Below are 17,729 nucleotides of genomic sequence, written 5' to 3'. Positions count from 1 at the left end.
AAAGATGGTTTTGAGCACACATTAACATGCCCTTTGTTCCAAAGTATCATTTTACAAAGATTGGCTCGGCGACCTAGTAGTAATTAGATAACGGAGAGACATATCTTTGTTATATATATTATTTTGACTAACTTGGTTAAGATAGTTTTTTATCTTTAGCTCACATAAGGTTGTACAAGTTTCCAACTATTACATACATATGTATATAAAATGCATGGTAACGGTTAACTACTATAATTGTATATGAAACACTGTTACTTATATTTGTAATTCTTATTAGACATTTATCTCATAAAATGCCTTATTCACTGACAAACTTCTAAGCATCTTCATATAGAGAGAGTTAATCTATTTGAACATATTCTTCTAGGCATTTTTATGTACAGATAGTTAATATATTTTAACATACACTTCTAAGCATATTTATATTCAGAGAGTTAATCTATTTTAACATTCTTGCAAATAAAGGTGGAAAACAATAAAATTTGAAAATATACCTTTTGGTAATAAATTCACAAATTTTGAAATTTCGTTCTTTAAATCAGAGTAGTAGGACTTTATCTGTGGTATCGATGATGAGATATTGTGTATTCCTTGTTTCAACTCTTCGTGGCGTTCATTCCAAGCCGAAAGAGAGGTGGTATCAATTTTTGTCTTAACTTGGGTGTACAAGGCATCAACTTTTAACTGGTTATCATTGATTTGTGTTTGTAGTTTTCCAATTTTGTTATCAAGGTTCGTCAATTTCATTTCTTTTAGAATTTCCTCATTATTAGTTTTGCATTCCTGCAAAGACTGGTTAAGAACCTCATTCTGAAGAGCCAGAACCTTGTAACGATCTCTTTGGACTTCCATTTTTAGGATCGAATAATCTTTATTCAGTGTCTTAAGTGTTTCGTAGTGATCATTTTGGTCCTCACGAATAATTTCAAAAGAAGATTGCAACTGACCAAGATTGAAATCAGACTTGGAAACTTCTTTTTGGAGATCATGGATGCTTTTGTCGAATCGACCTTCCATGGTTTCGAGAGCTTCGAAAAGTCTAAGTGAAGAGGAATGAAGCTTCTCTACAACCTCTATGGTCTGAGTGATGTTCTTAAGTTCTTTCTTAGTGGCCCGAATTTCCTGATGTAGGCTTTCACTTATACCATTATTTTCTTTCATTTGTCTATGCATATCAAACTGTTGTTTTTTAAAACTCGGAATTTGGTTCTCAAGAAGACTGGTAGTGCGTGAAAGGGCGTGAACATTAGAACTCATGGTTGTATAGTTTTTCTTCATCCAGTGAATATCCCGTTGAATTTTAGCTTGTTTCTTTTCAATTGCTTCCATGGTTTTCTGCATCATAGTTAACTCTTTTTTCACGTGTCTGTGGCGATGTGTTCGATGGAATATTCCTGTTAAGAAAACAAAATCTGTCACACAAAATGTAACTTAATTAATGGCAAATATCGAGATTATCCTCTTTTTGATTAAGGCATCAAAAATGTAGATTTTATAAATGATAATAAAGGAAACCCGACAACCCGAGCGCTTAGACCTCGAAAAACTTTCAAACGAGTTTTTTAAAGATTATTTCAAGACAAATTTTCATCGCTATTTAAATTCCTTTTCTTTTACTCTTACTCTTACTTTAATTAATTTTCTGTTTACATATCTAAATAACACCCAAATTGTACTTGATCGTTTGTTGTGTAATGCGAGAGAAATATATTCAGTTTTGTCAGTAAAAGTTTGAATGTTGCATCTTGAATTCGTTTTGGCATTGTAATGCCATGATATTGTATAATTTTTCCAACCTACTTGATTATAAAATAATAGGATAGTTATAATTGAATGGAGAACTTTCAAAGTAAATAGTCTTATGTATACGTTTGATTATTTTGTTTAAGTGTAAAGTTGCACAATGAGCTAGCTCAGCTTTACCTGTCGAACCCCCCGCATTTTAGCGTTATAAGCCCCGTGCTTACCTCTGAACCACTGGGGGGGGGGGTCTTTCTTTATAAATTGTTTTTGTAATTTTGCAATTTCCTTTGTATATATCTTATTACTAATACGGCAATTATCTGATGATATCAAAACATTTAATGTGCTTTTGTGGGATGAGGACCGGTTTGTAAAGGATGTTTTGATATTTCTGTTACTCCATAAAATATTCAATACCTCACAGTCAACTTTAGCAAAAAGAGAAGCGAATTTTAGCCAAATATTTATTTGGCACTACTCGTTTGGTTTTGAATATCCGATAATCAACAACCAGTTATTTAACTCGTATGCTTTACTGTATAAGATGGATATCAAATATTAAATGTTGAAAGAGAACAAGGAAAGTAAATAAGTATAACGAGTACCTTTGTTTTATGTGTACTGTTCTCAGAGCATTACCGGAACGATTCAAATCTTCACATATCTCACTTACCTGACTTATGGAAGCCACTGAAATGATGGTCTCTTTTGGTAGAACCATTATCTTCTGTAACACTTGCTGAGGTTCTTCTGGTCATTACTTCATTTGTGTTTTTTTCCTGAAATGTCAATTTTTTTTGCAACTGAGGGTATGACATAAAATGTATCAACTAATATAATATAATATTATCAACTAATATGTTTGAGGAATAATAACGTTAACACAAGATAAATGTTAATCAGTTTCAACGAATTTTATAAAGATAATATAATTTAGAAGTGAAGAATGTTTCAATATATTACAAACTCTTACACGGAGAAGTAAATTTCATAAATTGAACTGTGTGTGTATGCAAGTGTATTTGAATATACATAAAACATATATATATATATATGTATATATATATATGTTAACTGGTATTTGCTTCAACTCTAGCATTTGGCTAATCACTTTTGTAAGCCAACGCGATATTTCTGAGATATGTCAACTAGTATTTGCTTAATCTCTAGCCATTTGCTGACCATTTTTGGAAATGGGCGTATATAACATTTCAAGTGTATATATGGCTAGAAATATTATGGCTAGCTTACAAAAGTGGAACAGCAACTGTCGTACTATCAAAATGCTTATTCTAAACGCTTTATCTACGTTTTTTTTATATTATTATTTCTAAGTTAATTCATCGACATGTGACGGATAAAATACAAACCTATTCTAAAAGATGAAAAATAAAGAAAGAAAGAGAATAAAAAAAAAACACCGCGTGATATAAACTCGTACCTCGTGAGGGGAAATCCTTGAGACGGATCGTCTATTAGCCGCTTGAATCTCTTCTTCGTCTTTGAGGGAGGCGACCTGTAAAAGAAACGGCAGGTGGTCAGTGACAGCCACAAGAACTGAATTAGAGGAAGAACAAACACGGGCTCCAACGGGCATGCTCTAAGCTGCCGGTGCATGCAGTAGTTTCAGTTTACTTCTCGTTCCTTCCAGAAGAAAATTTGTTAAACTTTTGACCAATCTCTTAAAAATGGAAAGTACAATCGAGATTTAAAGAAATGCCTAAACAACAAACAAATACTCTCTGCTGTTTAATGGTTTAGTGCTTCTCCCAGAACAATTTATGTACGTTTTCTTTCTTATTTAGTATATTATGTAAATTATGTGTCTTTGTTACATAATCTAGTTAAATTTCTCATTTTCTATTACAGGATGATGTTAAAACAAATAAGAAATCTTTCCACACACATTTATATCTGATTTTTTTCGTACCACATCAATTTAGATCATAACCAGCAAGAATGAGACAGCCTTTTTTTAAATAATTTTATTTGAAATAAATTCATATATGAAATTGAATTATTAAGGAACTTTCGATAACAGGTAAATGTATAGGTGATTAAATTGAGATATATTAAGCAACTACTAATTTGGAAGTATTGGAAATATACTCGTATCAAATACTAAATTTTTTTGCGTCTCCAAAATGGCTAAAGCAGAGGAAACGAGTCGACAACGACAGCGATACGTGATTAGTTGTTCTTGTGTATGTGTGTATAATTTTGAAGTTCGAAATTAACTAAAAATGATTATTAAATTAACAGAAATCAGTTTGTATTACTTGATCTTTAACGTGAGGAGACAACTATTCTGTAAAATAAACCTGGTGCTTTTATTTTCACAATACTGTTAGCTTTATTAGAGAAAAGATGAGGATGGGAGGATCATTAAAAACAAATCTTGCCCATTGTAGCTTTACAAGTGACTTTGTAGCATCTGATATTACTACTGTTTCATCTTCACTTCTAAATGGAAGCTGATCATAATTAATCATTAAACTGAATCTGCATCACGTAAATTAAGTTTTTTTGTTTTTGGAATTTCGCGCAAAGCTACACGAGGGCTATCTGCGCTAGCCGTCCCTAATTTATCAGTGTAAGACTAGAGGGAAGGCAGCTAGTCATCACCACCCACCGCCAACTCTTGGGCTACTTTTTTACCAACGAATAGTGGGATTGACCGTCACATTATAACGCCCCCACGGCTGAAAGGGCGAGCATGTTTGGTGGGATGCGGATTCGAACCCGCGACGCTCAGATTGTGAGTCGAGCGCCTTATCCACCTGGCCATGCCGGGCCGTAAATTAAGTAGTTTTTGTCGCTACGGAAATTTTCTTCTTTATTTATTTATATTTTCCTGATGGACTGATACAAGACATTAATTTTTCACTGTAAGACCAGTTATTTAAACTGTAAATATTTATGCTGATCTCACAGATATGAATAGTACAAGTACAGCTACCTTTGAACGGCAAACAAACAAACCTTTCGCACAGTAAGATTTTTTTTTCTAGCATAAAGATGCGATTTTTAAGCAGACTGTTCAGAATTTCTACTTATTTAATACAATGCTAATGAACATGTTCATGACATTTACCAAAAGCTGCATTATGATTAACATTGGTAAAAACGCAGACTTTACCACATCTACTTTGGAAACATGAGACACAATGCAACATTGGACATGACACAGCCACGTTTTGCTTTATACACTATTCAACTGCTGTGCCAACTGCAGGGATTGAATCCCGAATTTAAGCGTTATAAGTTATTCACGATAAACGTAGCGGATCATCAAGGTGGCGTCGTTATTAAGAATGAAATGATGCCTTGAAATTTTTCACCCATTTATCTCTAATCACAAAAAATACCATGATACGAACAAGACCAGTGTCACTCTACTAAAATTTCAAGCTGAAATATGAAACCCAGACATTTGTCCCTGATAAGTACTTATGGATATTGTTTTATAAATATACTATATTATCTTCCAGGTTATTTGGTCATTGAGGAAAGGTATATTTTGTATTAGTACTACGATTATGTAACTTTTGTGCTGTAGAAAGATAGACAGACATAGATATATAGTATACTTGCATTTTTTCCGAAACCCAGAGAAGACAAATCTAGACTTTGTCGCTGACAAACCACTTAACGATACACGCCGATAAGTCTACTGCGCATGCGTTGCTTGAGACTACAATTTGATTGGAGAAGGTCTCCGAACAATACAAAGTTGACGCAGCCATCTGCTCTCCCTCCCTTCGATATAAACACGTCATTGTTCACACATATACTCCCCTCCCTCACCTCTGGTGTGGTGTTTCCCCGTCTTACTCTTGTTGTGTTACAGAAGAAATCTGAGAAGTATGCAAGTCGCCTGGTTTTTTTTCTTTTCTTCTTCTTCTTATTTTTTTACATTAAAAAGTAAAAAAAAAAAAAATCCCCAAACTTACTTTGATCTTGAAATCTGTCTTAAACACACGAGACTAGAGGTCGAGCTTACTATTATTGTGTTCTTAAAGAATCAGTGAAAATGCTTTAAAAATCAGTATATTTAATACATTTGAAGGAAGGAGTTATCGGTTAGTCACATGGATGGTTCTTAGAAATATTGCGTTCAGAAGTAACAGATTGCATTCTTGTCACGTAGAGACAATTCGATATGTACATATACAATTATTCTATTATGTATATTAAACACTTCATACTGAGGCCTTGACGCATCGCCAGTATATTAATTAAACCCAGATACGGATCGTGGACGGGACAATTAGTACATATTGATATAATTATAAGGATATTACATATTAGCCGTGCCTTTACAAACAGGATTCGTACACTCCTCTTCAGTAGCCCTCAACACAAGCTTAAAGTAAATGCATATTTAAGGTACACGGTCTTGGAGATACTTATCTTATTATAAAAACGTTTTCGCAACACGATGACCCAAATACAAAGCCAATTTTTGATTTCTGTATGCAACATACCCGTAATGATGTTTCCCACGGGTTATGTATATCCTTCTATAAACGACTTTTTTTTTTCCTTTCATTTGTGGCCTCGTTTTCAAAGATTAATTTTTTATCTCTCAAAACGATTACTTTCAAGCGTAAGTTCCAAACTTTTCGATGTTTTTAGGACTTTGGAAAGAAACAGAAAACAATCGAGAGAACTGCAGAGAAACCAAATGAACGTGTTTTTTTTTCGTTTTATAAATTAATAGTCAAAAATGTATAGTTGTTTTACTCAGTGATATAACTGGATTCTTTCAAACCCAAAACATCGAACAAGATATGTGAACGAAAGCTAATAGTACATGTATTTATCGGCGACAACTTACCTCATTGTATAAAACGTATAATTTAAAAGGTTCAAATACTTTGCCAAGGTAACATGTTCAGGTAAAACTTACGAAAACTCATGTTCGATTTAGAAACATTAAAGACAAAAATCGGCAAAAGTGAATAGCGCAACACCAAACAATTCAGATGCATACTTGTGACTAGCTCTAATTTAGCACGAACAGGCAACTTCTATGAAACACTTGTTACCATATATTACTTATAAATTTATTGCTATTATTCACATTATAGGGCAATAATCACATAGATTGCTGAATTTCAATTTGCCCTGAAAAAAAGTGAATTTGACACATCCTTGTGATGGCCGGCTTAAGGCCTATAGGCAAGTGCTTTTCTGTGGGGGCCCATTTCTTTAGAAGTTCTTTTTTTTAGCATTGAGATTTTACTATTAAAACAATTCTTTACTAAATCTAATTATTTGAGTGTGCTAGATTTCCTAATTTAAAAACTATCTGAGAAGGCTATTAAAAACAACATAATCACTGTGGACCCCTTAACACCGTGGGCTTGTATGTAACTGCCTACTCTAACTTCTCGTCATTTTTCTAAGTAACAGTTCAATATCGTTGTGAACTTTAATTGAATATTAGCTATCCAAGTGTAATTATTTGCACTTAACTCATCATCTCTTTACTTTTATAGAGAAGTGACAGTTAACCGTCGTTTTATGTTTTGGCTAAATCTTACCTGTCCCTGCCTAGTTACTCGCACTTAATTATTCATGTCCTTATTCTAATACAGAAGTAACAATTAACCATCGTTGTACGCTTTGACTGAGTCTGACCTGTCCTTGTCTAGCTACTCTCACTTAATTAATCATGTCTTTAATAGAGAAGTGACAGTTAACCATCTTTGTACACTTTGACTGAGTCTGACCTGTCCTTGTCTAGCTACTCTCACTTAATTAATCATGTCTTTAATAGGGAAGTGACAGTTAACCATCTTTGTACACTTTGGCTGAGTCTGACCTGTCCTTGTCTAGCTACTCTCACTTAATTAATCATGTCTTTAATAGGGAAGTGACAGTTAACCATCTTTGTACACTTTGGCTGAGTCTGACCTGTCCTTGTCTAGCTACTCTCACTTAATTAATCATGTCTTTAATAGGGAAGTGACAATTAACCATCGTTGTACACTTTGACTGAGTCTGACCTGTCCCTGTCTAAATACACGCACTTAAATCATCATGTCTTTAATAGAGAAGTGACCGTTAACCATCTTTGTACACTTTGATTGAGTCTGGCCTGTCCCTGTCGAACTACACGCACTTAAATCATTATGTCTTTAAGCTAACAGAGAAGTAAGAAAATATATTAACAAAAGCAGCAGCTATTCATAGCATCATTAGCAGGTATGCATCCTGCATTCTTCATATTTATACATATTATGATATAAGAATGATTTATTTCTATTTACGATAGGTAGAAAACAAAGTTGTGTACAGATACGTGAAAGTAAGTAACAAAGTGCAAACTACAATGTGAATTGTGGCTAGGTTCAAACAAGAACCTGAACTGTGGCTAGGTTCAAACAAGAACCTGAACTGTGACTAGGTGCAAACAAGAACCTGAACTGTGACTAGGTTCAAACAAGAACCTGAACTGTGACTAGGTTCAAACAAGAACCTGAACTGTGGCTAGGTTCAAACAAGAACCTGAACTGTGGCTAGGTTCAAACAAGAACCTGAATTGTGACTAGGTGCAAACAAGAATCTGAATTGTGGCTAGGTTCAAACAAGAACCTGAATTGTGGCTAGGTTCAAACAAGAACCTGAATTGTGACTAGGTTCAAACAAGAACCTGAATTGTGACTAGGTTCAAACAAGAACCTGAATTGTGACTAGGTGCAAACAAGAACCTGAACTGTGACTAGGTGCAAACAAGAACCTGAACTGTGACTAGGTGCAAACAAGAACCTGAACTGTGACTAGGTTCAAACAAGAACCTGAACTGTGACTAGGTTCAAACAAGAACCTGAACTGTGACTAGGTTCAAACAAGAACCTGAACTGTGGCTAGGTTCAAACAAGAACCTGAACTGTGACTAGGTTCAAACAAGAACCTGAACTGTGGCTAGGTTCAAACAAGAACCTGAACTGTGGCTAGGTTCAAACAAGAACCTGAACTGTGGCTAGGTTCAAACAAGAACCTGAACTGTGGCTAGGTTCAAACAAGAACCTGAACTGTGGCTAGGTTCAAACAAGAACCTGAACTGTGGCTAGGTTCAAACAAGAATCTGAACTGTGGCTAGGTTCAAACAAGAATCTGAATTGTGGCTAGGTTCAAACAAGAACCAAAGTCAAACTATACTTTTAAAAACAAGTCCAACTGATGTGTTTAAAACGAACACTACAATGATGTGTGTGTGTGTGTGTAGACATGTGGGATACGAGAAGGTAAGTTTTAACTACCCCCCCTCTTCAACCCCATGCATTTAAATGATAAGCAGGGTAATGTGAAGAGAAAGGAAGTCGGGAAGTTTATCAGCTATCTAACTAACCAAGTACGAATATGCGTCTTTCGAGAGACTTTGGTACCGCTAGATGAAAGCAAAACAATTTATTTGTGGTCAGGGAATGAACTTGAGCAGATGCGTTGCACGTGCGTCCCGAGTGGTGTGAGAGGGGGGGGGCGTCCTCCTACAATGCTTGTTTACATTGGTCGTGTTTTTACTTTCCGTACTTTTGTATGGAGGATCTGCAGATGTGTGTAAAACTTTGCAATATCTTGCGTACCGTTAGTTCGTTTCGAAGTTAACCCTTAAATACAAAAATGAGGTTAACCATATCGGGCATGTTTGTTACCGTTAGCCCCTTATACAGCTTCGGCTGCCTGTTATTGTGTAAAACTGAAAAAGAAAGTTCCAGCAAGTTCCAATATCAAAAGAAAACGAACTCAACGGTCTCATGGAGAATCTCTAAACGCAGAATTCGTGATTGAAAACAAATATATTTTCGTAATATCTGTATTTTTTTTTATATCTACAACTTTTATTTATTCATTATATATGAATATTGTTAGAGTTTATTTTAACACTGGAATATAAGAAGTGGGTGCAATGTTTACAGGCGTGCTAGTAGTAAAAAAAGGTTGGTTGCTTAAATAACCGATGGTGTGAAAACACCACCTACGCTCACTCGAACTCTCTACTTAGATGTTTGATTCCTGGAAATATAACAATGGCAAAGGACTCGCGGAATTATAGTCAGAGGTTATATGTTATTTTTTGCATCTCTCTGTTTCAAGTTTACATTAGATCAGTCGATAATACGTAGACTTTTCTATCCAAAAGTTTGCAACTGATATGCCTTGAATATAAAAGTGAAAACAACAACGACAAAAATGAAAGAGGTGATGGACACTTTAATTCACTGAAAGTGGCGAGGTGATGGTTTAAGCTAGGACAGAGACTTTAATAAATACAAGTTATTGTTGGTTTATTCTAAAGCTGCACAATGGGCTATCTATGCTCTGTTTATCGCGAGGAATCGAACCTTGGATTTTAGCGTTGTAAGTTCGTAAACTTTTCACTGACCCGTCGGGGAGAGGGACAATAAATACAAACTTAGCCAAATAGAATTTCTATAATTTTTACATGAAATTTTACCCGTAGATATATACGTATGAGATTATGCTGGAACATTTGTTTTCTTATTTTTTCTACTTTGTAAATCATTCTATTTTCTCAGTTCTGTTAAAATATTCGTACTCGTCTCTTACTCTCCTTAGTGAAGTTTGTGCTAGTCTTTTGTGGTGGTTTTCACTGATGCCTCGGTTACATCTGGCTGCTAAAACACTGTTCTTACAAGTTATGAGCGAATGTTATAGCTGCTTCCGTTTAATTAATAAGGGAGAACGCATTTTTGTATTGATTGTAGTTGTACCAGCGACGGGTTACACGAAGGTAATGAGAAAAAGAAAGTACCGTGTATACGAAAGTTGGCTGTTCTAACAGTGCTTTTTTTTATAAGTTATAAAATGGTTTTCTTTTCAATGGTGTAAACTTGTTTTAATATCTGTGATTGACAATAAGATAAATAATTGTTCTTGGAACTTCCCATGTACAAACTTGGTGTACATAAAACAATGGTTGTCTATCCTCCACCGTGCAACATTTGTACTTCGTACTCTGTATGTATTTACAACATTTCTACTTCGTACTCTGTATGTATTTACAACGTTTGTACTTCGTACTCTGTATGTATTTACAACGTTTGTACTTCGTACTCTGTATGTATTTACAACGTTTGTACTTCGTACTCTGTATGTATTTACAACGTTTGTACTTCGTACTCTGTATGTATTTACAACACTTGTACTTCGTACTCTGTATGTATTTACAACACTTGTACTTCGTACTCTGTATGTATTTAAAACACTTGTACTTCGTACTCTGTATGTATTTACAACGTTTCTACTTCGTACTCTGTATGTATTTACAACGTTTCTACTTCGTACTCTGTATGTATTTACAACGTTTGTACTTTTCGTACTCTGTATGTATTTACAACGTTTGTACTTTTCGTACTCTGTATGTATTTACAACGTTTGTACTTCGTACTCTGTATGTATTTACAAATTTTGTACTTTTCGTACTCTGTATGTATTTACAACGTTTGTACTTTTCGTACTCTGTATGTATTTACAACGTTTGTACTTTTCGTACTCTGTATGTATTTACAACGTTTGTACTTTTCGTACTCTGTATGTATTTACAACGTTTGTACTTTTCGTACTCTGTATGTATTTACAACATTTCTACTTCGTACTCTGTATGTATTTACAACATTTCTACTTCGTACTCTGTATGTATTTACAACGTTTGTACTTCGTACTCTATATGTATTTACAACGTTTGTACTTTTCGTACTCTATATGTATTTACAACGTTTGTACTTTTCGTGCTAAATGTAACTCCGAATGGAACCAACCACTAAAGTGTTGTTATTCTGTGTTTTGTGTAACCAATCTGGTTTAAATAATTTTTGGTGGAATTTCAATAAACTTGCAATGTAGATGAATACATTTTGAATTTTCAGATTGTTTATTTTTAATAATTAACATACTAAGTATACTTTTTTTTCTAACTTTAATCTTCAACTGTATTCATGTACCCGAGAATCCTCAATAAAATAACTTATTATGAAGTTAAAACCCTTGTAATTCTGATCAAATAATAACTTGGTAAGGTACTTAGATTTTTGCAACCATAATGTATTTAGTTAGTTTTGTAGTTATTGCTTTAAGGCTTTTAGAACTAATTATTATCAATCGAGTCAGCCAAAATTTTAACCTTGTTGTTGAAACCTGGAAATATAACAATGCAGACTTTATGTTTTGCATCTGTGTGTGTGTTTCAAATTTGCACCAGACCCGTAGACAGTACGTAGCTGCTTTTATTTCATCCAGAAGTTTGCAACTGTTTCATATGTGTTCGTGTAATGTCATCTTTACGCTACATTTTTAAGACTATTCACTCTGTCTCCTAAAATTCTCCGTTGTTTCGGTGTTTGAGTGAAATTGGTAATATCGAGTTGTTAAACCGATGTAAAACTTCGTAGTGTAATTATTAAAAACTGTATGTAAATTACCATGAAACGGTAAGAAGTTTTATTTCTGTAAACATTGAATTAAAAATCATAATCAATCTTTGAAAGTAATTAGTAAGATTGATCATTTACGTAAAGCCTAGCTCAAACAGATTTTTGGGAATGCCAGCATTATTAGAAAATTAAAAAATATATTTTGCTTAGAAACGGGTTAGTCGTAACTCTAGTTTCCTTTCATTTGATTGTAGTTTGAATACGTAGAATATATATGTAATTGGACTAATTTCCCCGAAAGGGGGACGAAGGTCGCCTGTTTTAACCACTCGCACCACTATATAATAATGTGTTGTCAGTCAGTCAATAGACACAAGAATGACGTCACATAAGGGACGCTTAACGTTGAAATTTGTACCGTCGTGACGTAAGTAAAACATGTGCATGCCAGAATCACGAGACGAATTATGCATTCTGTAGGCGACAACACAACATGACATAAGAACTTGAAAGGAAATGAAAAAATACTTGTTACTCTTAATTTTGGTTTAATTTACTCTTGAAAGAGAACACTTTGGGGATTTTGCGCAAGTATATCTTGTACAGATTTGATATTATTTGTAACTTAACTGAAAAAATTACAGTAATGTATTAATGGACCAATCATGATGAATACAAGTGGAACACCAAGTGAAAATAAAAATTAACCCTAAATCAGAAGTAAATTCACACTGCGCTTAGGAGTTATTTACAGTAAAATGATGAACACGTACACAGATTGAGAGGCGGTTGACGCAATGTTTAGTCGTTATTAATTCTATAAAGATTTATTTTTTATATTAGTCATGTGTCTATGTAAGTGCTTTAGGCGCCCTCTGATGCCAAGAGACGACGGCGAAACTAACCTCCGGCTACATTGTTGTTTAATTGGATGAAAAACTTGAAGAGCATAATGAGTGAGTTACAATAGAATGCGTGGTATTCCAAATATTACTTATAACTATTATTCGGATCAGAAACTCTAAGTTTGATAAGATCAAAACAAGTTTAGTATGTGTTCTTCTTTAGTCACACGTTTTCTACACTGAGTGAGCAAATGCTTTGTAAATTATTTAGGGTCCTATCTCTCACTTGCGTAAGTCAGAGCTGGTCATAATACAAACCAAAACATGTATTGGAATGCCAAGATGACAGTATTGCTTACAAAGATATAAACTGTCATGCTGGACAGGAATGTTATAGTTGGTCGTACTTCCAAGGAGTGATTTACTTCCGAAAGTAGGTCGTTATGGTCTCCAGAAGCCAGTATATTTACAGTTCAAAAGTTTAGAACAACAAATGAAGACAGAAGGACTGGGGTGAGTAGAATCTTGTTCATTGATCTCTTATCCTTGAATTACTAATATATCTGTGTCCCTGAACAAATAACTGGCTTCTTTTTAAAATGTTGCTGCAAACATCGTTTCATAAGTGTTCTAGCAGTCCAATTTGTCCTCCGTTTACTGGTAAAGCTATACTACTGGTGAGTGTGTTACCTTATAACTGAACTTAAGGTACTCATGTATTGAATATATTGATTTTTGTGAACAGATAAATGTTTCATTTTTCAAGTTATGTGAACAATTCTAATGAGCAGTCTGCTCAATTGATGTACCAAAACAACAAATATGACGTACTAAAAGAATTACAAATAATGTTGTTGTTTTTTCTTTTCGTTTTTTGTCTTCATGATACAAGTAAAAACCTGGTAAATTCTTCAGTGGATAAATAATTGCAGTCAGTATCCCAACGTTTAACACAACATATGTTTTGGTAGGAAACTATTTTGATGTGAAATGGAGAGCCAATGTTTTACTCCGTCATACAGTAATGGCAGTAAAAGGGTCATATTTGAGCATCTCTTTAAATCTTGGGAAATATTACACTTTAAAGCAATTTAGATAATTAGAATACAAAAGTAACTACCTGTTCTGAAAAAAATCAGTATATTTAATATTAAACTTCCCTTAGTTGACTTATGAGGCAACACACGTATGTATACCCTTCCCTGTTTTACAGCTTTCCCAGTACAAGGAGGATATACTGGGATGCCAGTACATTTATGAGACAACTTTCTCAGCAATGTCTGTAGTATTCTTATAAAGAGGATACAGTTATCCGTTCATGGAGGTAAAGATTTTAGTAATTCAGGAATTAGATTAAAGAAGAATGAATAATATTATTAACATTCCAATGTTTCCGTACATCATTTGTTTCTTCCAAACCTTTTACCAGTAGTGTCCGTGCAAGCAAAGCTGATGAAACTTCAAACTTGATACAAAATGTTGAAACATAATAAACGTATTACGTTGATTCGTTATATGTATATTTTGAAAAGTGAAATGTAATCTTCAAAATGCTATTCTCTATCACAAAGGTAAAATACAAATGAAAAACAATTTTGCTAGCCATGTGCTGCCATCTATTGACAAACTTGTAAATACTTTCTTTATTGCTTCTTTACCGAGGAAAATGAGCTACTTGAACAAAGAGTTAGAGATTACAAATTATTAAATATAGATTATCAGCCCAGACTATACCTATGGGAGATTAAATCACCGTGTGTGATATCATTTTAAGGACTTTGGTATAATGCTATTTTTCTAAACCACCTGAGGTGACTAGCAGATTATAGTATTCGAGTTTGTGCAAAACGTAAAAGCTGGTACTAAATACCACCCAAGCTTCGTTATTAAGATTCACTGAGTCTTGAATCTTTATTGCAAGTACAGTGAGAACGCAAGTTGCTTGCCATAAGCATAATAAACAAGTTATAATCTGTCTAACACTATGCTAATACATACTTTTTTAGTCAGTAAAATTCGTGTTAATTCAATATTATTATTATTGTCTAGTTATTGTTTTTTTATTATTATTAATAGAAACCTAGAAATATTCAGATGAATCCTATGCAGCGATGAATATTTGTGTGGCAGAAAGGCAGATGAACACTTAACTTGTCCCAACGATTCTCCAATAGTTCCTACGATAACATCATTTGTTGTTGTGATTTAAAATCACGTGTAAAAGGGGGGAGGACATGTAGAGAGTATTTAAATTTGTATTCTTGCTACGCGTACTTCAGCATTATTACGGTAGCGAGTGTTACCAACTAGCACTAGTTAAAGATCTAATAATAGTCAAGAACCTCTTACCTCCTCAGAAAGGTGCTGATAGTTGACGGAGAGTTTTTGAGACAGACTTCTCAGATCCTTCACTTCTTCTTGGAGCTGATCTACTGAAGCTGCGTCTTTCATATGTAGCGCCTGAAGTGCTTCAACTTCTTTTTGAAGGGCAACGAAATCAGACTTTAGAAGTGCAACTGTCGACTCGAAGGTGTGCCACCGGTTCAGTGAGGCCGAAACGTTCAGGGTTGCCGCCAGTTCCCCGATCTCTGATCGGAGATGTTCAACAGTCTTTTGCAGCCATTTGTTAGTGGCTTGATTCACACGGAGTGGAGCCAAAGTCTCCTGGTCATGCTCTCTGTCGGCCCGTAAGCTATTCAGATTCTGCTGGAGTCGGCGGATTTCTGTACGGAGGAGCTCAGTCTCCAGCCTCAAATCTCCAGCTTCTTCTGTGACACCGACCTCTCTTTCTTTGACGGCTACAATCTCGGCGAGATCTCGTTGGAGCTGCCGAAGCTGACTTTCCAACCTGCCTAAAACCCGATGTTCCTTCTCGAGGCTACGGACCGTCCCGTGTGTACGACTAGCACGGACATGATGGTGATGATGTGCTTTCGAACTCCCTTTATAATGATGATGAGACTCCGACTTGTCGAGGATTTTCAAATGCGGTGGAGTGACAAGTGGAGGCTGTAAAGTAGGATGTTGAGATGAAGCTGTGGATCTCTCCAACCAGTTTACACGTTGTTCTAGTACTTTGATAAAAGCCTTATCTTGATGGCGGGCCTCACGCAGAGTCTCCACTTCTGACTTGAGTTCTTTCAACATATTTGTCACACTGTTTAGTTCAGATGGCGCAAAACTATCCAAGGAACATGAAACAGACTGAAGCAATAAAAGAAAACTGACCAGTGTCCTTGCTAGAGCCAAAAGATTTGGCTGACAAAATTTGTATTCCATCATAATACAATTGGAAGTTTCCGTATTGCTATATCAGCCAAAACCATAAGTACTTCAGTTGTTCCTACGCCGTTCAGTTTCATAAATGAATAACTGTGGCTTAAACCTTTCAAAAACTTGAAAAAAGATCTAGTGACTATCGCTACGCTATGAGCTCGTTGCTACACTCGAGAGCACATGCACAAAAAGCGCTACTCAATACAGTCGTGGTGCGTCTAGCTTCTAAACTAACGAAGACTGATGATAACACGCGTCTATATACTCCGAGACGCGGCCCCTGACGTATGACAGGAAAGCTTACTTAGGGGCAATAGAAATGCGTTACACATCTGCCGCGGGGTGGTAAGACTCCACGTGCCTTTTACGTTGGCAGCTGCATGTAGTTCACCTTTTATTCAGGTTCTGGCATACCTAGGTTTTTTCTTTATCTTTATTATAAAGGTTCCACATACCATTCATTCTATGCATTCTTTTGACTTAAAGTGGAAAGTTCTATATGCGTATTCGTGCATCTTGTTTAAAATTTATACTCTATAAAGCTTATATAACTCCTCCAAGTAGCATTTTAATGGAAATTTTCTGTGATTGAATAATGCTTCGAATGAGTTTCTATTTCTCACCACAGCTACAAGGTCGTATTATGATTCTACCGGAGCAATCGTATTAAATATTGCCTTTGAAATTTATGAGAAGCTTATTCACAGAACAACAGACGTGTGTACGAGTTTTATTATGAAAGTATGTTACGATAAATGATTGTGACTAAATCAAACTTTATTTCAAGTGACTTTCCGTTGTTGAATAACTAGTTACTCAAAATCAGTTCTTTTTACTTCTAATCACAACTGTCAATCTCGCATGAAAACTGTAATTGAGGAACTGTCTTAAATGGTTTAAGAATTGCATGTTCAGAACCATTAATGTATGCTAAAAGTTTAATAAACTTAGGTATGTACTTTGGAATTTCTTTATCATTGCATATTTTGTACATTATTTTATGACGATGAAGTTTTATGCTACATATAATGTGTATTTTATGTGCTTTTATTATATTAAACACATCAGTTATTTTCATAAGTCTCTCCATTTATGTTTTTATTATACTCTTTTTTTCTTACATTTAAACGATTTGATAATAGATGCAATGACTGGAAATTTTTTTCTATGTAGGCATAACAAATAATTATGTATACGTGTACGTGCTGTGTCCATTCTGTGTGTGCGTTAACGTTTCAAATACAACTTGTATGAGCTTGTTTTCACTAATACTCATCTCGGTTATATCATGAAAACATTTTACAGTTTTAATTTTATAAGTTAAGTGGTTTTGTTGTTGTTGTTTTCAAAAACACTTTACAGTTTTAATTTTATAAGTTAAGTGGTTTTGTTGTTGTTGTTGTTAAAAAACACTTTACAGTTTTAATTTTATAAGTTAAGTGGTTTTGTTGTTGTTGTT

At 34.7% G+C, this 17,729-nt stretch overlaps 2 protein-coding genes across 2 annotated transcripts in view; one reads left to right on the top strand and one right to left on the bottom strand.

Moving 5' to 3' along the window:
* The window catches only part of LOC106463420 (protein scabrous-like), a 20,127-nt gene extending 3,470 nt beyond the window's left edge, over nt 1-16,657 (bottom strand). Inside the window, exons 1-4 of the mRNA XM_022390910.1 lie at nt 15,344-16,657; nt 3,188-3,262; nt 2,420-2,525; nt 498-1,397 (exon numbers count right to left, since the gene is read on the bottom strand). Coding sequence (XP_022246618.1) covers nt 498-1,397; nt 2,420-2,525; nt 3,188-3,262; nt 15,344-16,276 — 2,014 coding nt within the window. The 5' untranslated portion in view covers nt 16,277-16,657. The remainder of the gene's footprint in view (nt 1-497; nt 1,398-2,419; nt 2,526-3,187; nt 3,263-15,343) is intronic.
* LOC106463422 overlaps nt 1-17,729 on the top strand; it is a 220,806-nt gene that overhangs the window by 113,842 nt on the left and 89,235 nt on the right. The window lies entirely within an intron of this gene.

The sequence above is a fragment of the Limulus polyphemus genome, unplaced genomic scaffold (assembly GCF_000517525.1).
Source record: "Limulus polyphemus unplaced genomic scaffold, Limulus_polyphemus-2.1.2 Scaffold1402, whole genome shotgun sequence".
Lineage (NCBI taxonomy): Eukaryota > Metazoa > Arthropoda > Merostomata > Xiphosura > Limulidae > Limulus > Limulus polyphemus.
Note: the sequence above shows the minus strand (reverse complement) of the source record. Positions and strands in the feature narration are given on the sequence as shown.